Genomic DNA, 24,856 nt, shown 5'->3' with positions numbered 1-24,856 from the left:
ATTGCAAGGTAATGTTAGAAGGTAAGAGTTCCCCTAGTTCAAGTCTTTGATAAACCGAATATGGCATTATGCTCACACTAGCTCCCAAGTCACATAAGGCATTATCAATTTGCATCTTGTTAATGGCACAAGGGATGGAGAAGTTTCCAGGGTCTTTCAATTTGGGTGGCATTTTGTTCATGATGATAGCACTACAATTTTCGGTCAAATTGATAGTTTACACAACCTCACAAGTCCTTTTCCCACTCAAAATGTCCTTGAGGAATTTGGCATAATTTGGCATTTGGTTGATCACATCGGTAAAAGGTAGAGAAAGATGAAGTTGTTTTAGCATATCAATGAATCTCCCAAATTGTTCATCCAATTTGTGTCTCATGAATTTTTGTGGGTAAGGGAGCTTGGGTTTCACAATTTCTTTCTCTACTCTCACCTCTCTAGGTGTTTCAACCACAACCTCATCCAATGATGCCCTATCCCCCTCATTCTCAACCAAGGCTTCCTTAGGAATCTTCTTATCCTCACCCTTCCTAGGTAATCTCTCCTCAAGAACCTTACCACTCCTTGTAACAATAGCATTCACGTGTTTCTTGGGATCAAGACCTTGGGAAGGTAAAGAAGAAGGGCTTGCATGATCTTTCAAAGCATTAGCAAGTTGAGAAATTTGGTTTTCAAGCATTTTATTGTGGGTCATCATTTCATTGAACTTCTTATCACTAACGGTCATGTATGTGTTCAACAACTTGGTTTGATTCTCAATTATTTCTTCCAAATTGGTCCTAGGTGAAGAAGGTTGTGAATAGGAATTTTCTCCTTGAGTCCTTGGAACAAATCCTGGTGGGGGACCTCTTTGAGCATTATTTTGAAAATTGCCCTTCCCTTGGTTGTTCCAAGTACCCCTATTTTGATTTTGACCATAACCTTGATTATGGTTACCGCCACCTTGATTATGGTTACCACTACCTTGGTTGTGATTTCCATAACCTTGGTTTTGATTACCATAATTTTGGCTTTGATTTTGGCCACTATAACCTTAGTTATTATAGCTACCACGAGAACCTTATTGGTTCCCTTGATTTCTATAACCACCACCTTGGTTATAATTGTCAAAATTGCCTTGGTTTTGGTAATTCCTATTCCATTGACCTCTTTGATTATCAAACCTTTGAGCATTATTATTTGACACATAATTCACATGCTCACTCTCATTGTTATCAAACTCATCAACACATTCATTAGGACAATTACTAGAGTCATGATCATACGATCCATATGCATCACAAAACAAACAACCCATAGGCATATTATGTGAAGAGGGAGGGGGTTGAGAGTTAGAAGGAGTACCTCTCCCCTTAAATTGGGAGGGAAGATTCGAAGCTTGGGAAGAAGAAGAAGTGTTCTACAACTTGGCTTTGATTGCGGTCATCTCCTTTCCCAAGTTTGTCATTTGGGAGGAAAGGTTGTTGATCGCATTTAGATGGTCCACCGAGTACAACGACGATTGCTTGCTTGAAGAGTCTCTCTCCCCATCTTGCCAATCTCTATAGTACGTCACCATGTCCTCAATAATGTCCACCACTTCTTCTTCGGTCTTGTTCATGATAGGACCCCCGGCCCCCCCATCAAGGCATGACTTGCCTTGGGGACTTAAACCGCCATAGAAGATTTGGACCACTTGGTATGTTGGGATTCCGTGGTGAGGGCACTCCCTTTGATACTCTTTGTATCTCTCCCATGCTTCGTAAAGGCTTTCATTTGGCCTTTGCTTGAACCCTTGAATCAAGGCTCTTGCCTCCGCCGTCTTCTTTTGAGGGTAGAAGCGGGACAAGAAGGCCTTTGTAACATCATCCCATGTTCTCAAGGAGTTGGGCTTCGCTTCTTTATCTAGCCACTCTAAGGATCTTCCTATGAGAGAGAAGGGGAACAACTTGAGGCGTATGAACTCTTGAGAAACTCCGTTGACTTTGATGGTGTTGCAATATTTTTCAAATTCTTTAAGATGGTTCAACAGGCTCTCATTCTTAGCCCCACTATATTGCCTCCTCTCAATTAAGGGGATCATGGCCGGCCGAATCTCGAAATCATTTGCCGGTGTTGTAGGCGGAGCTATGTCGCTCTTAAACCTATAAGCACTGGGTATTCCTATCTCCTTCAAGTCCACTCTCGGATTTTCTCCCATGCCTTGATCTTCTTCAATCTCTTCTTCAGTTGAAGAACTATACCCCAAGGATCGATTAGCTATTCTTCTCCTTGAGAGAGTCCTTTCGATTTCCGGGTCAAAAGGCAAAATGGATCGATCACGAGCTCTATGCATGCAAAACTTCAAAGAAAATATTAGTAGCACGGCTACAAGTGTAGCCTAAAGAAACAAAATCTTTTTGTATTTTTTTTTTCAATTAAAATGAAGTAGACTCAACAACAAAAACTAAACACTAATAGCACTCCCCGACAACGGCGCCATTTTGACAAGAGGAAAATGTATGTCGTTATCTACCCTTCCCCCAAGTCAAACTAAATTTGTAAACACCTAACCAATCTTATATGAATATAGGGCAAGTTAAGGGTCGATCCCTATGGAATGCAATGATGAAAACTAGAGTCTAAGTCAAGCTACCTCGAAGATGGAGTTGAGATTATGGTTGGCACTATGGTAAACTAAAACAAGTCTAATCAAGTAAAACAAAGGTCTAAACACTAGGGATATGGGTTCCACATGCAAGTTCAATGATAATGCTAGTTTAGAGCTCAATCAATTAATTCAAGTATTGCAATGGACAAACAATAGTAGCAATCAAGAGAGTTCAAATGCTATCTCCTATAGGCCAATCTAGGTGTCACTATGAAAGGCAAATCAAGAAGAATCACAAGCAAAACCAATCAATTAGAGCAACTTTCAATTCAATTGTTCATGTTATTAAGAGTTGCAATGCAATCTAGATTAATCTTATAGGTTGATCACTCCTAGTCTAATCAATCACATGCAAAACTATGTCAACCAATTTAATTGCAACAAATCAATCAATCAAAAAGCATCAACTAGCAATTTCATTAATCAAACATGCTTCCCCCTTTCCCTAGCAACTAATCTACTCACTAATCATGGTGAAATTCAAGAACAAATAACTAGAATTTGCATTAATCTTCATTCTATATCAAAATCTAAGAGAAATCAAAATATTCAACAATATCAAATTCAAATCCAAAGAAAAACAAGCAACAAGCATAAATCAAATAGCAAGTAAGTAAGAGATGAAAGAAGGAACAGATTCTCACTAATATTGATGATTGAAAATGAAGAAATCCAAACTTGATTGATCAAATGTTGAGTTACAAATCCAAAACCAAGAACTTCTCTCTAACCTCTCTCTAAATTCTCTCTCTAAAACTAAGCTAATGAAATATTATCAAAAAGTTGGTTTCAAAAAGGAATTACAATTCTTTTTATAATTAAAGAAGAAACCGGCAAATCCCGCGGTCTCTCTCGATGAATTCGCGGCCGCAGAGAAATGGGTACGGAACCCTCCGCGGGCTTTCTGGGCAACACCCGCGCCCGCGGCAAGATAAACCCGCGCTCGCGGCCAAAGATGTCGCGCCCGCGGCTAATCCCCTTCTCCCAAAACTCAATCAGGGGGTCGCGGTCTCTCTGAGATGGAGCGCCCTCTCCAGATTTCCCGCGCCCGCAGAGAGCCCGCGGGGCAACCGCGGGAAGCTCCTTCCAAAATCTTGCAATTTGCTCTTCTTGAGCCCGCGCCCGCGGCTCCACTGACCCGCGCCCGCGGCCTGTTGGAAATACCTTGGAGACCTCTCCGAGGCCTCTCCAAGGCCTCTCTAAGCCCTCTCTAGCCAAATGCTTCTTCCTTACTTGGTCATTAAGTTCCCAACTTGATTCCTTTGCAAAGGTGATTCTCTAAATACCTACACAAGCAAACAAAGAAAGGAAAAAAAAGGGAAAAAGAGCCAAATGAAAGGAAAACACGAGACAAACACGAGAACCATAAAGAAAAGAGGAGAAAGAGAAACTAAAGGAAAAAGGACCAAAAATAAGAGAAGAAAGCATGAAAAAGGGAAAGAAATAACCCTAAAAGACTACCCTATGAGTGCCATAAATGACACTCATCACTTTTCACTATCATGTCATCAACATAGGCCTCAACATTCCGACCTAGTTGCCCTTCAAAGATTTTGTTCATCAGACGCTGGTAGGTAGCCCCAGCGTTTTTCAGGCCGAAGGGCATCACATTATAGCAATACACCCCTTAGCAAGTGATAAAGGTTGTGTGGGTTTGATCCTTCTCTGACATGGGGATCTGATGATACCCCGCATTGGCATCCATTAAGCTTAGGAGGGCGTGACCAGCGGTCGAATCCACCGACCTATCAATTTTAGGAAGAGGGTGATCATCTTTCGGGCATGCCTTGTTTAAATCTGTAAAATCCACACACATGCGCCAAGAACCGTTGGGCTTCCTAACCAGCACTACATTGGATAACCACTCGGTGTATTGGCATTCTCGAATGAAACCCGCTTCGAGAAGGTTTTTAACCTCAGCGGCTACATCTTTGTTTCTCTCCGGCCCAGCATGTCGGAGATTTTGTTTGACGGGCTTGTAGCCCTCTTTGATGTTCAGCTCATGAGTCATTACCTCGGGGTCTATGCCCGGCATTTCATCTGCTGTAAAACCGAAGATGTCTTTGTACTCTCTAAGTACTTGAATGATTTCTTCCTTGAGCTGGGGGTCCAAGCTCTTTCCCACCCTCACGGTCCGAGCGGGATCATCCCCTAAGGGTATTCTCTCATCTTCTTCAATAGGCCTAGGCCTACCGTATTGCTTTGGATTCTCAGCCATGTAAATGCTCATGACTGGGTGCGGAGTTTCATCAATTTCCATGGCTTTCCTCATGGCCCCCTTGTCCTCCTGATTGACGGAGCTCTCAAGTGACTTCAAGCTATCTACATAGCATTTTCTTCCCTCAAACTGATCTCCAAATATCTTGCCCACCGATCCATCATCGGTCTCGAATTGGAGGAGTAAGTGATAGGTTGAGATGGCAGCCTTAACCCTATTGAGAAGGGGTCGGCCAAGAATCATGTTGTATGGCAGAGGGGTATCCACAACTAAGAACGTGTGAACCAAACTTCTCCCCTTGTTCTTTTCTCCCAAACGAACAGGAAGCTTGATCGTTCCCAAGGGGTATACATGATGCCCCCCAAATCCCACTAAGGGTTTCTCTAGGGGTGTAAGGTCACTTCTTCCAAAACGCATTTGCTCGATGCATTTACATGTGATGATATCCACTGAACTTCCACTATCTACTAAGATCTTCTTCACCTTAGCATTGGCCACCTTCATATGAATCACTAAGGGGTCATCATGAGGCCTTTGAATCTTTTTTCCTTTGTCATCCCCAAATACCATGAGGGGGTCCTTCGGGGCAGATGAGGGAGTGCCGATATCATAGATGGGCTCTTCGAGCGACCGCAAGTGACTTTTGTGTGCCCTATTAGACAAACCCCCGGAGGCAAACCCTCCGGCTATGACATTGATGCTCAAGTTAGTGTCAGCTGAGCTATGGGCTTTTTGCACTTCCTTGGCGGCCTTGCTTTGCTTATCCTTCGGGGGGGGGACTTGAGATATCTGTTAAGCTTTCCCTCTTCAGCTAGCTTGTCAAGGGCTCTCTTAAGCTCTCTGAAGTTCCGGGTGGTATGACCACACTCCTTGTGGTATTCACACCAAACCTTCTTGTTCCTCTGCTCTATCGGCGTGTTCATGGGGTTAGGCTTAGGAAGAATAGCCTTGTGATTTATGTCCAAATAGATCTCACGCCTATCAGCATTGTACTTGAGTCCTTCATCATCACTCTCAGCCCTCCTCGGCCTTCGATTCCTGTTCCCCTTGTTATTTTCTACGGGTGCCTTGCACACCTCACTAGCTTCAATGATCCTTTCAGCTCTCTCCATGGCTTCAGAGAAGGTGCTCACCTTGTCATGGACAAGTTCAAACTTCAGCTTGTTAGACTTGAGCCCGAAGAGGAGGGCTGTGGAAGCAACATTGTCTTGGAGGTCGGGGATGAGCTGAGACTCGGTGTTAAACCTCTTGATGTAGTCCTTAAGACTTTCATTCTCCCCTTGCTTCACCGTTATCAAATGAACGCTAGTCTTTGTTTGCCTACTCCCAGCGATGAAGTGCTTTTTGAACTGAGTTACTAACATGTCGAACGTTCTTATGCTCCCGGGGGTAAGGTTGTTGAAACATGTCTGAGCTATACCCTTGAGAGTAGTAGGGAAGAACCTACACCATGAGGCCTCACACCCGGTTTGGACTCCTTCTGTGCTTTGTAAGCGTTCAGATGGTCCGTCGGGTCTGTCTTTACATCATAAGGGTCCAATGTAGGGATCTTGACCTTGGGAGGAATAGGGGTATTCATTATCTCCTGGCTGAAGGGGGTGATGTTCTTGACAATCCCGAGCCTCCGTGGCCTGGGGGAGGAAGGACGCTCGGGGCTTTTGCTTACTGAACGAGCGGGCTGATTAGTTCCTCTTCTTGGTCTAGAGGTAGCCGAGTGAATCATGCTATCTCGGTACCTTGTTGACCCATGCCGAGAGTGAACTCTAGTTCGACCTCTCGGGGGGGGGGGGGGGGGGTTGTTATCTTCCTTGGAGTTCTCCCTCTTGGAGTTGATTATCTCTCAGCCATCTAGAGTGCCATCCTTCAGCCTTCGGTCATTGATAATCTCTCTAGCATCTCTTAGCCTGCTTGGCTGCCTTGTCTCCCGCTGGGGGGTCATGGGACTGATCGGGCTGAGAGCGGCGAGATGTCTGATGTTGAGGCCGAGAGGAGGCTTGATGGATATGGGACACGTGAGGCGGAGGATTAGGCTGCGGAGCGCTCCCCTGTCTGCCTTGCCCTACTCCTTGGTTGATAAGTGCCCTGAGGCTTTCCTCCAAGTTTCTGTTGATTTGGACTACCAGCTGATCCAAGTCTCGGCGAGTGACCACCTGGGGGCTGTTCACTTCTCTCTCAAGCTCACTACGAGTCCTAGGTAAAATCTCCTCGACTACGTGAGGGTTCCTAGCTTAGAGAATCAGAGCTTGCCTAATATCATCTTGATGAGTGCTCCGGGGACGCCTAGTGTTCACCATGACTTTTTGTTTGTTATCCCCACAGTTGGCGCCACCTGTTTCTGTAAACAGAATGCTCCTGGGAGTCTTGAGGTAGTAAGGGTAATCAAGATGTCCTAGATTTTTGTCCAATGAATGTCCGAATTTCCTTCAGCTATGCCTTGCTGTCCGAGAGCTAGGCCTGCAAAAGAGAAAGAAGGTTAACTGCCATGGGGGTGTGACCCGGGAAAGCCCCTCCGATGCTTAAGTCAGCGAACGTACTTTCTAGTGAGAGAAAGTAGAGAGAGAAAGAGTACTTTAGAGAGAGAAAGTAGAGAGAGAAGATTAGAGAATTAGGAAAAAGTTACCATCATTAATGATTGGAGAGCTATTTATAGATGTACTTTCAGGTGGCAGAAGTTGTACTTGTTTAGACAGATTAGGGGTAAATCCGTACTTTGCTCTGACTAATGATGGGCTGGATCATGGAGGGGTATTTTCGTAATTCCAGGTCACTAGGCTTAGGACAATGGACTAGGCCCAAACAACTACTTTTTAGAACCCTTGTTTTGTACGAAGTGGAATATATTCAGATTTTATTTTCGTGCCTCATAATCTTTATCCAAATCTTCTATGGTTGGATAGATCTTGAAATTATCTTTCCAATGATTATTATAATATTAATTCTGAGCTATAACAAAAAAGATTTGAATGGAACATGAAACTCTATCCAAAACTGATATTGTCCTACTATTTCGACCATATCTTTTTATCCACAAAATATTTTAATGATTTTAATTGGGTGGGAAATTAGACTTCAAGGGCTTTCCAACGACATATTGTATGCTTTATTTGGACTTCTGGATCAAAAGATATGATAAAAACAAAATCCGCAAAAACTGTTGTCCATGGAGTTTTATTTCGATTCGAATTTGGATTCTTTTCTTATTCTTCGACCATCTTTTTTCTCTACTAGTTGTCCTATCGCGCGCGAGGCGCGCGATAATTAAAAATGGTAAATATTAGGTGTTGATATTGTTGATCGAAATTCTTAATTTTAATTTAAACTATGTATTTAGTATTGTGTAATAATTTTTCCTCAAAAACTGCCTAAAAAATGGAAAATTAAAGGGTTCTAATTTATATTTTAATTATAAATATTTTTGGTGTAATATTTATAATTTATTTATAGTTGAGTTGAATTAATCTGTTTTATCGAAATATAATATTATAAAATTATAATTTAATTAGTTTAATAAGAGTTTTTATAATCCTTAAGTCATATATATCAGTTTTTATTTTCATCAAAGTTTAGGGCATCCAAGATGTAGTAAGTGTGAAATTTTGTCTATAAATTTTTCCAATTAGTATCAATTTTTCAAGTTGATTTAAAACATGGCTAGTGTTCTTTTTTTTCTTTTTTTTTTTTCCTTTCATGGAGAAAATTTTGATTCGGTTTAGAAAAGAGAGTAAGATAATACATAAATGAATGTTGGAGTAGAAAAAGTGGATAAACAAAGATTGAATAGTTGAAAGTAAGGGCAATCTGCTTGGAAAAAAACAATAGCAAATTCGGGAAACCATTATTCCTCTTGAAGTTTCTATTCACTTTCAAGAATTTCAATGAATGACTTAATTTGGTATTCTATTTGTGGAAAATAAAGGATTTTAATTTATGTAATTGTGAATTTTCAAAGCCTTTCATAAATTTTTAAGCATTTTATAACTTCGATAGCTTTTTATAATTTTCAAAGCCTTTTATAATTGGGATTTTTTTAAAGCTTTTCTTAATTTTCAAGTATTTTAGAAAATGGAACAAGGACAAGTCATCTATATACATCCTTGTCAAAGTTGTCAATATCTCCACCAAAGTCCCTACTATCAATCATGCCTCATTTGCGCTACTCATCAGATGAAGGAAGTTGCCATGACAGTTAATCACTTCAACTAATTCGATTTTAAAACACTAATTTATGACATAAATCAACAGCATAAAATAAAAACAAATATAATCAATCATTTTTTTCCTCAGCACAAATTCTAAACCAGACTTCTGCAAAGCTATGCATAAACAATTTAATGTGTAATTAATCGAGAATTAATACTCATTTTGTCAAAAAAAAACCACTTTGACTAATTTAAATTCCCGAGTTATTTTCCGCTGCGATAATGAATTGTTGTGTTTTTTTCCCTAGTAGCAACGTGACAATCTAACAATAATGAGTACTTTAAAAAAGCCAATAACAATAATTACGTGTACTAAATAAAATTCAATAAGGTTTTAATTATCTAAGTGATTATAGAGTAAGTGAAAATGTTTTGCTAGTAGTACTTTTTTTGGTTCTAAAGTTGAAAGTTTCGAGTCCGTTTTTTTAAAGACAATACAGGTTTTAATTACCCGAGTGATTTTCCGGAGCGATATCTTGTTAGTACGCTGATTTTTTATTAATTAGATTGTACATAGTATATTTTCAGCTTTTTTGCTATTTTTAGAATGTTCTCATTCTTATTCTTGTGTAGTACATTTGCAGTGTTATTACAAACAAAATAAGAAGAAACATGCATTACGATTTTCAATGGCACTAATTCACTGTAGCAAATTGCAGATGAAGAGACAAGAAATTGACATAATGGTTTCATTTTGCTATTTATTTCTTTTTTTTAGCGGTTTTTCTTTGTGAAATTCTCCTTCCTAAAAGCGATCTCAAAGAGATACACTTTGAGTTCTTCTGAATTTCCATCCTCTACTTAAAATGGCTGATTTTAATGGTGGTTCGTCGTCAAAGTTTCCTCCTGTTTCAGGCGAACATCAAAAATCGTATTTTATGTCGTTGTTAAGGAGGAAATCCGAACTTGAAGATTCCTTAGCCGTGAATTTACATGTCCGTACAGAGGCTGATCGGAAATTCAAAGTTTTACGGATGGAGTTGGATGTGTTGGAGGATGAAATTTCTCAATTTAAGGGTGTTGAAAAAAAAATAACAGGGCATAAGAGGGTTAGGGTTGATAGTGATTGTGTTGGTGTTATAGATATTGATAGTGGTAGTGATGGTGAGGCGGAAGTTGGTTCTAAGTCAAAGGCGTCAAGGTCTGTGGCTGCCGTAGGAGAGTCGTCTGGTGTGGTGGCTAATGTCGAGGGTAGGGCTGTTGACATGGAGATTTCCTCAGATGATGAGGATGTTCAGTTTATTGAAGAGGTCCCTCGTCGAGTCGCTGAGGAAGTGCACGTGGAAGGTGCTGATCAGGCTGTTGTTGTGGTTCATCAGGAACCACAGGAACCACCGGTGGTTCACGAGCAAGTTCAGCCTGAAGTAGAACAGGAGCAGGAAGAAGATGAGGAAGATGATGAGGAGGAAGATGATAAAGAAGATGAGGAAGATGAGGAAGGTGATGAGGAAGAAGAAGGAGGTGAATGAGGAGGGTGAACCTCAAGAGGAGCAGGTGCAGGGTGAAGTGTTCGAAGAAGAGGCAGGGGATGATGATGATGAGGAACAACAAGTGGATTCCGGGGAGTGGGATATCAACTCTAAGGATGAAATTGGTGGTAACATATATCACTACTCTCCCGGGGATTCTGATGTAGATTCAGAAGCATACAAGTTTCCCTCGCCTTAGTAGTTTGTTTAGGTTTTTTTTTGGGCAAGCTTTTGAAGTTTAGTTTATAGTTTTTGGTATTAGTTTGAAGTTGTTAGTATCTTTTTAGTTTATTATATGTAAATCTATATAGCTTTATTAGGCAGTAGGTTGTAATTGAAAATTATAAGCAAATGAAATATGGTTAATATTTAGATTATTGGTTTTGGAGTTCTGTTTTGTTCTGTTTCTTTGTTTTAAAAATAATATATGTATCTTTTGTAACATTACGTGTTGTGATAGTATTTTGAGATGTGTTATTGGTTTTGACATGGAATGCTATTGTTTTTCTTCCAAAAGATTTGTTGTTTCGAACTTGTATGGCTTATTATGATCGTTTTGCATTTCAAGTAAGTTTATGTTGTGATTAGCTATCCTGAAAACACTGATGAGTGTTTCGAGGGAATAAAAAATGAGGTCTAACTTAACTATTGTGTCGGAGTGGTAGAAGCTTTAATAATTTTAGACTATTTGAGCACTCTTAAGTATTGGATCAGGAATTATAGTGGTGACAAAATTCAAAGGTCGTCTAAATTAACTATTGCGGCAGAGTGGTAGAAGGTTTAATAAGTTTAGACTATTTGAGCACTGTTAAGTATTGGATCGGAAATGTTGGTAGTGACACAATTCAAAGGTTGTCTAATGCTATGCATGCTTTTAGTGAAACTAAGTTATAAAGGCTTTGAAAGGTTAATATTTGTAGCATGTTATTGTTTGACTTTTTATGCTGGTTCCATGGAACTTGATGCTTGGTATAGAATGTCAGCCTTTGAAAAATATTGGTTTCTTCCTAAATTTAAGTTCTTTTGATTATTTTTTTGTTAATTTACAAAGTTTGAAACAAAAACTCCTACATTTATGTCTTTAGATGAGTGTGATCAGGTGGCATGAATCCCTTAAGTCAAATATTTATGTTGGAGATGTTATTATAATTAATAGCATGTTTGAATGTTGTCTAAACTCTTTGATTGTTAGTTGAAATCCTGGTTATAAATTGAATACTTCTGTATATTTTTTTTGGTGTTGTGTTATTTATTGGTAAGGATGGTAAAAAAGCGTTGGGCGAAAGCCTCTGATTCAAGGTTCGTCATCTTCGATGACCGAGGCGAATGCTTGGGCGAATGGAATGTCAGCTAGCTGTGTAAAAGCAAATTTTCATTTTGTATTTTCTGAGTGCTACCATTCAAATGGAATTATTGTATGAGTTGTTTAAACACAAATATATTTAAAATGTAGTTTGCTTATTTTGTAGTCAATCATATTTTGAGTTTGGATTAACACGTTATTTTTGCGATGCAGAATATTCCCTTAGATTTTGCTAGAAAGCATTTTCGTAGATTTGGGGAAACAAATGATGTTGTGCTGCAGCTTTATTATACAGAGTTCAAAGATAAGTTAAAAATAAAGACTTATAATGAAAAAATTGTGCAATGTTTTAGTAAGGATGGAGTTGATGCAGTGATCGATGAATACCAAGTTCAGGTTGATGAAGGTGCTGTAATTGAGCTTTTGAAGCGAAATCCTATTGTTTTATATATACGTTTACAACTGAGTGCTAGTTCCTGATGTATTAATATCGTAGGCAGAAGTGTTGAACTTGTCATATTTGATGATTAAATAAATTTTAGATTTTTGATGATTTTGGTATTTTTGTTTATATAGTTTTGTAAAGCTTAAGTTTTACATGACTTCAGTACCATTAATTAAATAGTTTTGTTTGAGATTTTCTATATCAGTATGAGTTCAATATTAGCAATAGATTTTTGCTTCTATATCGTTAATCAAATATATCTTGTACCAAATTCTTACTACCTATATTGTTGTATTTATCGTTCTGTCCATAATCAGGAGTTATTTTGAGATTCACAGAAAAAGAAATGTATAATTTAGATATATAGGGAGAAAGAAATTTATAAAGGAAGAAAAAAAGGTCGTGAGATAAAGAAAGGGATGGATGTAGTGATGATTTAGAAGAAAAAAGAGGTTTTGAGATAGATAGAGGGAAGGTTGTAGTGATAATTCAGAATGAAACATCAAGATATTGAGGATTTTCTATTACTCACTACATTAAGATAGCTAGGAGAAGAAGGCAGAGTTGGCTAGTGGTGACAAATAACTCGTAAATGCTAAATATATATAAAGGTTATTAGAGAGTATAATATCAGGAAATTAATGTCTGAATGGTACAATACAAATTATTCCTAAAAGAAATCACTAAATTCTCAAAGTATATACAAAAATTTAAATTAAGAAAAACGTTCAACAATATCAACACCCGATATTAACCATTTTTTACTATCGAGCGCCTTGTTAGTTTGCTAGTTTTCAGAGTTTAAAGCTAGAAAGTATGAGTAAAATCACATATAGGACAGTAATCTAAATGCATGCACAAATCAGAAAAAAAACATAGTGAAATATTAAAAGAATTTCAAACATTTAGGTCGTTTTAATGACATTAAAAACATTAATGTTTAGTTGTCTTTAAAATTACTTGTCAAAGGTGTCAATATCTTCAAGTTAGGCTCCTTTTTTCGTTTCCTGATTGCAGTAGTCAGAAGCTATAAGTTAGACAAGGAGGTTAGAGTGTTAAGCTTAATGAAAAGTTTGTTGATAGGTATTGCTAAAAATGAATGCTTGATAATTGGAGTGTGAGGCCTAATCAAAAGACTGTTTGAAAAAGGATCCAAATTTGTAAAGTTAATTTGCTTTACACATCAGTAGTTTGTTGAGTGTGTAGATATTTAAAGGAGCTAATTTTGGTAGGCTTTGATTTCTAATTTTGGTGCAGAACTCTTAGTTTTAGAAGATAATATTGGTTTAGATTGTTTTGTGTGAATGTGCTGACAAGGAGTCTTTCTGCTCTTCTCTGTATGAATGTTGTAATTGCTATTTGATTCTACCTTACATCACAATTTGTCCATGAATACAGATTATTTAGAAGAAAACATATATTAATTATTGTAAGTTAAATGAAAATGTAGTTGACTATTATGGCATTTATTTGACTTTATGTTTTTATTGTTGTTATTATTGGGGAAATGGAATTTGAAGTTTCATTTGTATTGTGAAGGTTACTTGTAGAAGTGTTAGTTTTAGTTCAGACTTGAATTTAATTAATGGTGTTGTAGTTTCAAAGTTTTGACTTAGCTTATATATTGAATAATTTTGTGAAGGGTATGGAGTAGTTTAAGTTAAGCTATTACATAGACTTACATTTTAATTCAATTGTTTCGAGTTCTAAGTATTCTGACATTAGAAATTTCCATGGACAGAATCTCTTTTTCGTTTACCATTATGTATGAAAATGATATTCAGCAACATGAAAAATTTGTATGCATTCTTGTTTCTGTTTTTGTGTACTATTTAATTCATTTTTGTTGATGATTAGTTTTTGGAATTTTTATTTTGGATTTTGATTTTTTACCTGTACTGTGGTGTGTGTTTCTTGTGTGCCTCTAAATAGCATATTCCAGATGGCTTCAGAGATGTACTGAATCATGGTTTCTTTAACATAGAGTTGTCAGTGGATGGTAATGACAAGTCATGGTTCGTTACTTTAGTGCATGAAGAGTGTGGTAGTGGATGGGGAACATATCTTGACGCTAGGTGGTCTGATTTTGTAGAGGATAATGGTGTAGATGCTGGTGATGCTTTGATATTTACTTATTTAGGGGATAGCTCATTTGATGTTGAAATCCGCAGATCCAGGGGAAGTAAGAGAGATGAGGAAAATGGATATGGTGGAAGTTTAGGTACTTCAGGTAAAAGGCGTGGGAGGAAACCTGCTATTGAAAAGCTCTCATCTAAAATGATCGAAACTAATGCTTACCTTGCCAAGCTTGCAGCTGCCGTTCGTTAACATCATTTCTTATTCACTTTTACCAAAGCCTATGTTGATCAAGGAATTATAGTATGATTTTTGTTAGCTATCTTCATGTTTGTTTTGTTTGTTTTTTTTTTCATCCTATTCTTCTTTCTCTTGGCATAATTATTTGATTTTGTGTTTTATTTTCAATGACAGAATGTTCCATTCGAGTTTACTAAACGGAATTTCATTGATTTCCCTGAGACTACCGATGTCATTCTTCATCTTGCCGATACACATTTCAATGTGCAGCTGAAAGTCTTGAAGAAACAAAGAGTTATCAGTAAATGTTCCATTAGAAATGGTGTTAGTCAGTTCATTGATTTCTATAATGTTCAAGTAGATGTAGGTGCCTTGGTTAAATATAGAAAAGGAGTCCCTATTGTGTTTGACATTGATCTAGTTTCAATGTAAACCTATGGAATGACCATCTTAATTAAGGCTTTGTTGTTGTTAGGGTTCCCTTTTTTTTATATATATATATAATAATGGTTATAAATTGTTTTTGGTGGATCTTACTTTTCTTTTCTGTTCCACACATCTGAATAACTACATGATACATATATCTATTTCAAGTGTAAAATGATATACTGTAATCCGATTATATATTTTTATATAACTAAAAACATGGGTTACATTTTCAAGCATAATATATACATTGCTGCTGATTTTTTATATAACTAATACTTGATATTGTAGATTGCTTCCTATTTACATATATAGCATACTATATAGTTATTACATTGGTCTTAACACCCAATGTGTGAAGTTTCTCAACTTCTAAATATAGGAAAGGAGTCCCTATTGTGTTTGATGTTGATTTAGTTTCAATGTAAACCCATGGAATGACCATCTTGATTATGGCCTTGTTGTTGTTAGGATTTTTTTCTTTTGTGTTTTTTTTTTTTTTGTTTTTTTTTTTTTGTTTTTGGTATAATAATGGTTATGCATTGTTTTTAGTGGATCAGACTTTTCATTCTAACACAAATTTGAATAGTTATATAATATATATATCTATTTCAAGTAGAAAATGATATACTATAATCCGAGTATATATTTTTATATAAGTGAAAACACGGTTTACATCTTAAAGCATAGTATATACATAGCTGCTGCTTTTTATATAACTACTTCTTAATACTGCAAACTGCTACCTATTTACATATATGGCTTACTATATAGCATTTACAGTAATTTAAACACCCAAAATCATTATAGTTGCTAGCCGATTGCAAAATATTTAAGTGCCTAGTTTAGGCTAATCCCTTAATAAGTGGTGTTATTTAGGAATAAGTAATTTTAGTGTACTTTTTCCTAGTTAATGCCACACATTACAAAATATTTATAAAATATATTTTTAAGATTGTTAATACTTGTTGAAGCTGCTGCTGACTTGATCTTTTGTGAGAGTGGTTGCATGATTCTAAGAATCTTCCTCATCATCATCTTGCAATATGAGTGTTCGGCGCCTGGTAACCCTCTCCTGCTTGAATTTGCATAACTTGAATTCAGAATTTACCTGCTCCTCAGACCCGATAGCCTTTCCTTCCTTCGTACCTAAAGAAGCCTGATCTGATTCCATTGAACTGTCATTGACTATTTTAGCAGCTGTGTCTTGAGCCGCCATGTCAATCACTTCTTTCGTTGGTGTGTGGAAATCCAATTCTACTTCATTTCCAGATCTCTTTCGCTTCTGGCTGAAATCATCGGCACTGTCTTGATTGTTCTCACTTGCTCCAATCAAACTTTCAGCAAAAACACAAGCATCTTCTTCCTCTTGATTGGAGTCTATAAGATCATCCTTTTGTGGTGTTTCTTTCGTGTCAGCTGAGTTTGTATGTTTTGCTGACTTGAGTAGTGTCTTCTGAATCACTTCACTCTCTACAGTTTTTGTGCTGGTATCCGTAACTACTTTCTTGCTTTCAGAACCAGAAACAACATTTGATGAGCTGTCTTGTTCAGTAGTAGCTGCTGTTGGTTCCACCACCATATATACACCCTTAAGTCCCCATTGCAAGACCTTGTTCTTTGACAGTGCAGTTGTGGGTCCAACTTTGATCAAGAAATGCTTTGTTGCTAACTTGAAAACTGTCTCCTAGAACTTGTCACGTTGTTCCTAATCACATAGAAATGAAAAATAAATAGAGTTTCACATTTGTAGTATGTAGTGAGGTTAGTGTTATATAATGAGATGATAACTATTGAAAAATATGTTGTATACCATTGTTTTCATTTCATAGATTTCTTGAATTGGCATTCGAAAAAGCTTATCACAAACATCAGTGAATGCATGAGTTCCAATGATCCAGTTCCATCAGAGACATTGAAAGTTATGGTTGTCCTGCTCATTATAAGCAATAGTGTTAGTATGATTTGATGTATAACAACATTATTGTTGAAAAGTATAATGAATTTACTATTTTGATGAATTTTATACCTGTAAGCAGCATGTATGTCTTTCCTTGAGCATGCTTTGCAACTGTAGACAGTTCCAAGAGCAAGATCTGTTCGCTTTCCACAGTGGGAGCATCCTATATATGCTCTTAATCTTTCAAACTCTATATCGGTAGTTACAACATTTAACAAAAACACTTCTTGTGGAAGTGTACTTGTTGACTGCATTGTAAATATATAAACCAAGGTTATTATAATGTTAGATATTAACATATTCTGAAATAGTGCTTGCTATGCATATTGATTCTGTTAATTATTTTAAATATATGCTGCAAAAATATACCTTCTTGGCTTTTAGGCGGCCAATACTTGTTACAGTTCTTTCTGCTTTGGATTGAAGGCTTCCCTGATTCTTTGTTGTTCATTGATTAGCATACATCTATGTCTCTTTGCCCTTTTTTATCAAGACCAAATAATTGTCATAAATTTATGGTTTCGTAAATTACTGTATATACAATATTGTGAAAAACTTCAACATTCAAACTTTTATTAGTAGATCAAACAAACAAATGGAATATCAATTTATGCTTTACTCACATCACAGAAATTACAATTTGGGTTTCTCTCGTAATTCTGAATCTGTGTTCAAAACATTACTATGCTAACATTTTCAATATTTAGGAAAGAAAAGTCTTCAAAACTATACCATTCAGTTAAATCTTCTGCTTTCTCGCCTTGGGGGTCCTTTAGAATGAAATTTGACATGGTTGATTCAAGCAAAAATCCTGTTATTTGTAAAACGTCAATACTCATAATGTGATTTAGATATTTTACATGTGTTTATTATTTGAAAATTTTTATATGATCTAAGCTGTTATCTTACCTCGTCGAGTAATAGGTCATAGAGCTGTGATACCAATTACTTTGAAAAAGTCACTGCTTGAGACAATTGATTCAAACTGTTCTCCAGCAAGGTCATTCCAAGTGCATACTTTCATTGGCTGATCAGTACTGCAATTAGAGGTTTTTTAATATTCACTTTGTGTTAGTATAAAATGAAATGAAATGAATGCAAAGATATTAGTCAGTCTTTAACAACAATTACCTGTGATCTATCACCATAAGATCTCGAACTGATGTCTCTTTGTTAGATGATGTCACTATTCTCCTTGGTTCTTCTGATACATAAAGACCTAACACAAGTATATCTGAAACACCAAAAAAAAAAAATCACACTAAATGCTAACATTTTGTATTATGCCACTTTGATGTATTTGACAAATTATATGGTTGTATATGTAATTCATATAATATGGTTACCATGTCTATCATCATCAATAGGGATGCTTGGAATAGAAGCAAGTGTTTGATATCTGGGGTAAATTGATTCTCCTTTAGGATCCAAAGATCGGATGACAGTCTTGCTTCCTAATGACAAATGAAATGGAATGTCATCTTCTTTAGCCCTCCATTGTGCATCCAAGTTCCTTACTACAGCATCAACAATCTCATAGTTTCCTCTGAAACTAATAACATCCCAGTATGCCAAAATCTGGTTACCAAAAAGTGTCATCTTCATCCGGTTATTCTGTAACAAGAAAGAATTTGTTAATTTTTTAAGTGCTTTCATCAATTTGTGCAAATTGAATGTTGAGTTTCAAAATGTATGTAGAATTAAATCGATATACCTTGTCATCTTCGAAAAACATACACTGATATCGTGTATTTTTTTCTGATGTTTATGGACGACCCTTCTCTGCAACCCTTACTTTTACCTTGAAATTTTTTGTAGTTGTTTCGATTTCATCTAGGAATTTCCGTTGTGGCGCCAGGAAGATGTTCTCTGTTTGATAATTTTGAAATAACTAAATATTATGATCAAAGAAAACTTGTTTAAATGCTACAAACCTGTCTCATACTGCATGCCTTAAGTAAAAGAGTTTTTGTTCAAGTTTATGCATGCAAAATGTTTGAAATATAAATAGTACCAGTCTGTTGTTTTAATTGTACAAAATATCTAATCTATATGATTTTAAAATCATTTTGCATGCTTTTACCTGAATTTTTTTTTAAAAAATCAGAGATAATTATGCATGCATCATGTACAAATTCAGAATACACTTCTAATCCTGTAAGTATTTATTTTTTATTTATTTTTTATTTTTTAAAAATGTATAAGTAACACATTGCATGTATGAAATGGATGTTTTTCAAATTTTAATTAGCAATTGCTATGAATGCAGAATGTTAGAAATGAAAAATAACATCAGTCTTATGCTCCTACTGTACAACATCTAAAATGTATGATTCATAAATCAGTTTGCATGCCTTAAACAGATGTTCAAAATACATAAATGAAAGATGATTGTGCATGCATCTGTAAATACTTAAAATACACTTTTTATTATGCAAATTCCCTAAAATTATTTAAGCTTGTTATGATTTTAAAGTAAAAAGTTTCATACTGCATACTTAAAACAGATGATTCTCAGACTATGCATGCAGAATGTTAGAAATGAAAAATAACATCAGTCTTCTGCTCCTACTGTACAACATCTAATGTGTATGATTTATAAATAAGTTTTCATGCCTTAAATTGATGTTCAAAACACATAAATGAAAGACAATTGTGCATGCATTTGTAGATACTCAAAATACACTTTTGATTATGAAAATTCCCTAAAATTATCTAAGCTTGTTATGATTTTAAAGTTGAAAATTTCATACTGCATGCTTGAAACAGATGATTCTCAGACTTAAATTAGTAATTTTTAGCATGCACAATTTATATAATAGAGACAATTTAAAAGCCATAAACTAAGAAATAACAACACATGCATATCTATCTAAATCTATGAAGTGATAACAAAATTTATATTAACACGAAATTTGGATTGATCATACCTATGAAGTAGTTGATGACTGATTGTTGTGTGCTGAACCTAGTACAGCTTAACCAATCGTTTATGTATTTGAATTTTTTTTATTTATAGCATAAGTTTAGAATTAGTTGTTTTTTAGAGAATACAAATGATGCTAAACATTGCTTATATAGTGAAAAAATAGATGGGAAAAGAATCCATGCAAAAGTTGATGACAGAAATTTCCACCCCCCTTCCAAAAGAGATTGCATGCATGAACTTTCTCAGCATGTAATATTGTTCTTGTCTCCTCCTTTCTCTCCTTTTTTTTTTCCTTTTTTTTCCTCTAATAATGAAAATAAGATTAATATATCTAATTTTCCACTATTTACATTTACATTTTTGTGGCATTTCTCCTGATTTTAAAATCTATATTTTGAAATACAAATATGTTCATGTACATGACTTAAAATAAAACATAACTTACAAATGAATTATTTAGATTAAATTCCTAGTTGTTCCATCACTGCAAACACATAGGAAAACAGATAAAAGTTATTAAAAAATAAAAATAAGCTTACTCATTGTAATGGTGTAGAAATTATTGGTTTTAAGAAAATATACACACTCTCAAAACCAATATGAATGAAAAAGAATGATGATAACTTACTTCTTTTGCCACTCTAAATGATTCCTGCCAAACGAAGAATATCATAAGATACTATATTCTTCACTTCTGTCGCCTTCCGTTGCTTAGTGCTAGCTTCAGTTATTACACTGACATGAGCTGATTTACGAGCTAGAGAAAGTGCGACATATAATTGTCCATGTGAAAAATAGGATCGCAGTAAAAAAAACCACAACTTGACTAAGTGTTTGTCCTTGAGCTTTATTGATTGTCATTGCAAAACTAAGTTTCAAAGGAAACTGTTTTATCTGAAACTGAAAAGGATAGCCTTCTGAATCTGATGGACGTAATGATATTCTTGGAATCAACACGTGCTGACCTTTATTATGTCCAACAACAATACCACACTCAATGAGATTACGGAAAAACCGCTTGCATATGAGTCTTGTTCCATTACACACACCAGATGCTGGCAGAAGGTTTCTTAACAGAATAACAGGACTATTAACTTTCAGCTCAAGCTCATGAGGACTCATACCACCAAGGCAAAGTTTGTTTAGAAATTCAGAAGGATACACGGCACAATATTCATCAATCATAGTGTCATAACTTTTATACACTACTGATTCACCCGGGAATTTGCAAATCAAACTTGAATTTATGGCATCAACATCCTCATTCATCGGTGTCAAAATAGCTCTTGTAGTAAAAATGTCTGAACTAAATGGAAACATATCCATTTCTGGAAAAGCTACAGCTGTTAGATGTACATCATCAGCTATTCCAGTACAACAAGGCTTAACAATATCTGATGGAAGCTCAACAAATGCATCCTGTGTTTTTTGCAATTCACCTTTCCTAGTGCCAACAGAAAAGCTGCATATGAAGGATCATCTTTAGCCCTTAAGTTTTCAGTAATCCTGAACTTCAGTAGTTGTGGCCACAGAGCAGAACTAACTAAACTTGCATCAACTGCTTCTCTCTGTGATTTACGTGGAACAATTGGAAGAACTTGTCTAAAATCCCCACCAAAAACTACTAATTTGCCTCCAAATAATACAGTTGAATTGCAAATATCTCTGAGTAGTGAATCGAGGGATTCAATATTTTCCTTCTTAGCCATAGAAGCTTCATCCCAAATAATCAACGTCGTTTCCCTTAAAAGCGCAACTAAACTTCCCTGCTTAGGAACATTACAAGCAAGTGAGCCCGAAGGGTCTATAGGGATTTTAAACCGTGAATGCGCAGTTCTACCAGAAGGAATATTGGTTGCAGCAATACCCGAAGTTGCTGTGGGTAAAACAATCTTATTCATTAATCCGATTTCTTCATAAAGAGAATTATGTAAAAAAGTTTTCCCCGTTCCACCAGGACCATCTATGAAAAAGGCACCAGGCTTCCCCTTTGTAACATGATCCATTATGACATCGAATGCAACTCGTTTAGCCTGATTTAACTTTTCTTTACATTCTAAACACTCTTCTGGTATCAGAGCATTCAATGCATCTTCTATATCTTTCGTAACATGTGTAGCACAACCATAATCTTCTACTAAATTATGTAACCCAAAGGCCTTCAACGAACTTCCCATTGACTCAACTAATTGCTCAATCGATCTTACGGTTAAATGTTTCACTCTTGCAGCATCAGTAGGATATTTATATCGGTAATCCTCTGAAAAAGAATCATAATATTTTGTCCACAAAGACAGAGGATCGCTAGGCTGACAGAAGATAAGTACCGTGGTAAACAATCTTCGAATAACATGAGGCATTTGGATGGCACATCTTTCAGTCAAGCACAATTTTATTGCATCATCTTCTTCCATTAATCCTAACTTTAGTGCTTCCTTCTGAAAAGTGGCATAAATGTGTCCATTGACTGTACGTAGATCTTCAAACGACTTCGAACTTCTGACATTGTGAAGCAACAACCGCAAATAGTATCTTTCACCTTCAGAAGGTCCAACAAATGCTAACCTTCCAATCTGGATTTTTTTTATTCTTTCTTTTCTTCCACAGTTTATCTGATGCATTCCACCAATAGTGCTTTGAAAATTCACTATATAGCCATCCTGTTCCCAAAGATGATTTACAATTCATTTCGAAAAACTCTGTTAAACAGGTTCTAGTACACTTAGCATCTGAAACAATTGATGTCAGTTGTTCGTGAGGTCTCATCTGTATCCGCTGGGAATTAGGAAAGTGAACAGGAAGAGGTAAAATTGAAGGATACATTTCATATAAATAAAAACCAAAAAGACACCACGCAACCTCACAAGGTGAAACCCATCGTCCTGACTGATACTGTTCAATTTCATCTTGCATGGGAACTCCATCTTTTGTTTGGACAATATTGAAAGATATCTTGTCATGACCTTTATAAACATACTTATCCAGATACTTCACTACTTCAATAGTTGAACAAACTTCAACATTTAAGTGACAATTGAAATAAGCTAAAAGATATGGATTATACGGAATCACCCATGAATTATCCATTTCAACACCCCGAACTTTGACAGTATCACACGTAGCTCTCCTTCGATACAAAGGATATCCATCACTGTTACTTTTTGTCTCTTCACAATTTTTCTTTAGATAATCATACTTACAATGTCCACGTTGTTCTTTATGTTTCATACAAGGGCATTCTGGATTAAGATAACCACATGGACCTATGCTTGATCACAATCTCTCTTAAATATCCATTTTCAGAAGATGGTTTTTCAGCACAAACAAACTTATTAAAGTCATCAGAAGTCTTTATTTTGAATTCTGATTTCAAAATAATGAGAAAATGAGCATGAGGTAAACCTCTTTTTTGGAATTCAATAACATAAATCATTGCAGCCACTTCTGCAAATATTTTCTTCTTCCTAATTAAATGTTTTAAAGCAAGTACCTTTTCCCTAAAAACTCTTGAAACGATATATGGCCTATTTTGTGCTTCTTCTCTAGCAACAAGTTCTTGTTTTATTTTAGGCCAATTAGGATTGCATGTCATTGTTATAAATAAATCAGGCTTGTCAAACCTTTGAACTAATGACATCGCATTCAGATATCTCTTCTTCAAATCTCGAGGGCCACCTATAAACGTTGCAGGAAATATAACTCGTCTTCCAACATTTGCTGCACATTCTTCTCCACAATCTATAGTATCAAGAAGTCCCTGATAAAGATCAGCCCTTATTGGCTGTTGGTTTCTTCGAAAGAAATCCAAGCGTGTATTATCTACCTTGACATACATGTCAAAGATATATTGTTGAAAACATCTTCCAGCTCTGAGCAAGTAATTTCCCGGACGACACTGAAGCCTATATGCATAATATTCTCGAGCTGAAATATGTTTATCTACCTTAGATGAACCTCCATTTGCACCTACAAATCAATATTTGGAAAAATAAGGATAAAATTAGCAATAAAAGCATGTATATGACATATATATAATCAAATATACTTTATTAATTAGAAATAAAAGATATGAACTCATACGCCTAGCTTCTTCATCCGATATCTAACAACTCTTCAGTAGTATGTATACTACATGAAGAAACTGGATTTGTCTGAGACTGTAACTGCTGTATTCCACCCATAGACATCTTCTTTAGTCCTTGAGTCCACCCACAATCACCATATGGAAATAGCAAAGGATACTGTAAAGGATCATAGCAACCATAATAGTGTTGAATCATCTACACCAGTAACCAATATGTGTTGACTTTCAGGCTCACTGGAAGAAGTATTCTCTGGCCAAATAACAACAACCTCATATGTAGTTGGAGCATTATAAACACGCTAATCTGGAACTGTAGTCTTATTCAGTAAAATCTATGTTGAATCACTAATCGAAACTCCCCTCAAACATCGAAAAAAATCTGGCATACGGATTTAGATTTGTAATCTCCATCAACATATCCAAAATATTTTATCTTAACGTAGAAATACACTTTAAACGATTAGCTAATTCTTGTTGTCCATCATAAAAGTACAATTGCATATACCGTGGCCCTTTTTCTCCAGGAACTAAACTGGGAATATTATGATAAATATGTCTATGTAACTTAAAAACATAGATTCTATTCTTTGTTTCAGCTTTATGATCACCACCCAATGAAGTGAAAGCGAACAAATTATTATACAATCGCACATACTTCCTGAAATGTTTTGCTTCTTCATCTTTAGAAGTTAATAACCACACAAGCTGTGGAGGGTAATCATTAGCAGCAATCCTGATTTCTCCATCATCACATTAGAAGTGAAGTGATTCAAAAGCAAATTTCTTGGCCATACACTTATGACAGTAGATAGGTGCAGGAAGCAGATAAGACTTAGTAGGAAATTTTTTCCAATTAGAGCATCACATCCCTCTGTGAAAAA

At 36.0% G+C, this 24,856-nt stretch overlaps 2 protein-coding genes and 1 pseudogene across 2 annotated transcripts; 1 reads left to right on the top strand and 2 right to left on the bottom strand.

Annotated features, from left to right (window-relative positions):
* Window positions 1-1,685: 1,685 nt before the first annotated feature.
* LOC145561168 (small nucleolar RNA R71) lies at window positions 1,686-1,784 on the top strand (annotated as a pseudogene).
* A 2,469-nt stretch (window positions 1,785-4,253) lies between these two features.
* On the bottom strand, window positions 4,254-5,414 carry LOC145557629 (uncharacterized). The gene has a single exon (XM_081618804.1). The coding sequence runs from the start codon at window positions 5,412-5,414 to the stop codon at window positions 4,254-4,256; it is 1,161 nt and encodes a 386-aa protein (XP_081474930.1).
* Window positions 5,415-16,670: 11,256 nt separating this feature from the next.
* Window positions 16,671-23,119, bottom strand: LOC145557628 (uncharacterized). Its single transcript, XM_081618803.1, has 11 exons — window positions 22,457-23,119; window positions 21,404-22,329; window positions 20,708-21,353; window positions 20,520-20,543; window positions 18,309-18,576; window positions 18,094-18,196; window positions 17,905-17,999; window positions 17,655-17,773; window positions 17,032-17,210; window positions 16,873-16,935; window positions 16,671-16,710 (listed from the first exon to the last, which is right to left on the bottom strand). The coding sequence occupies exons 1-11, from the start codon at window positions 23,117-23,119 to the stop codon at window positions 16,671-16,673; spliced, it is 3,126 nt and encodes a 1,041-aa protein (XP_081474929.1).
* Window positions 23,120-24,856: the final 1,737 nt, after the last annotated feature.

Source organism: Chenopodium album, chromosome 9, assembly GCF_948465745.1.
Source record: "Chenopodium album chromosome 9, dcCheAlbu1.1, whole genome shotgun sequence".
NCBI classification, from domain to species: domain Eukaryota; kingdom Viridiplantae; phylum Streptophyta; class Magnoliopsida; order Caryophyllales; family Amaranthaceae; genus Chenopodium; species Chenopodium album.
Note: the sequence above shows the minus strand (reverse complement) of the source record. Positions and strands in the feature narration are given on the sequence as shown.

Excerpts from the sequence above, each read along its gene's own strand:
- LOC145557629 (XM_081618804.1), bottom strand. The coding sequence starts at position 5,414 with ATGGTATTTGGGGATGACAAAGGAAAAAAGATTCAAAGGCCTCATGAT.
- LOC145557628 (XM_081618803.1), bottom strand. The coding sequence starts at position 23,119 with ATGAAACATAAAGAACAACGTGGACATTGTAAGTATGATTATCTAAAG. Across the intron at positions 21,354-21,403 it reads CTGTGGCCACAACTACTGAA|CTTTTCTGTTGGCACTAGGA; the intron begins GTTCAGGATTAC and ends CTTCATATGCAG. Across the intron at positions 17,774-17,904 it reads TGACTTTTTCAAAGTAATTG|GATTTTTGCTTGAATCAACC; the intron begins GTATCACAGCTC and ends TACAAATAACAG.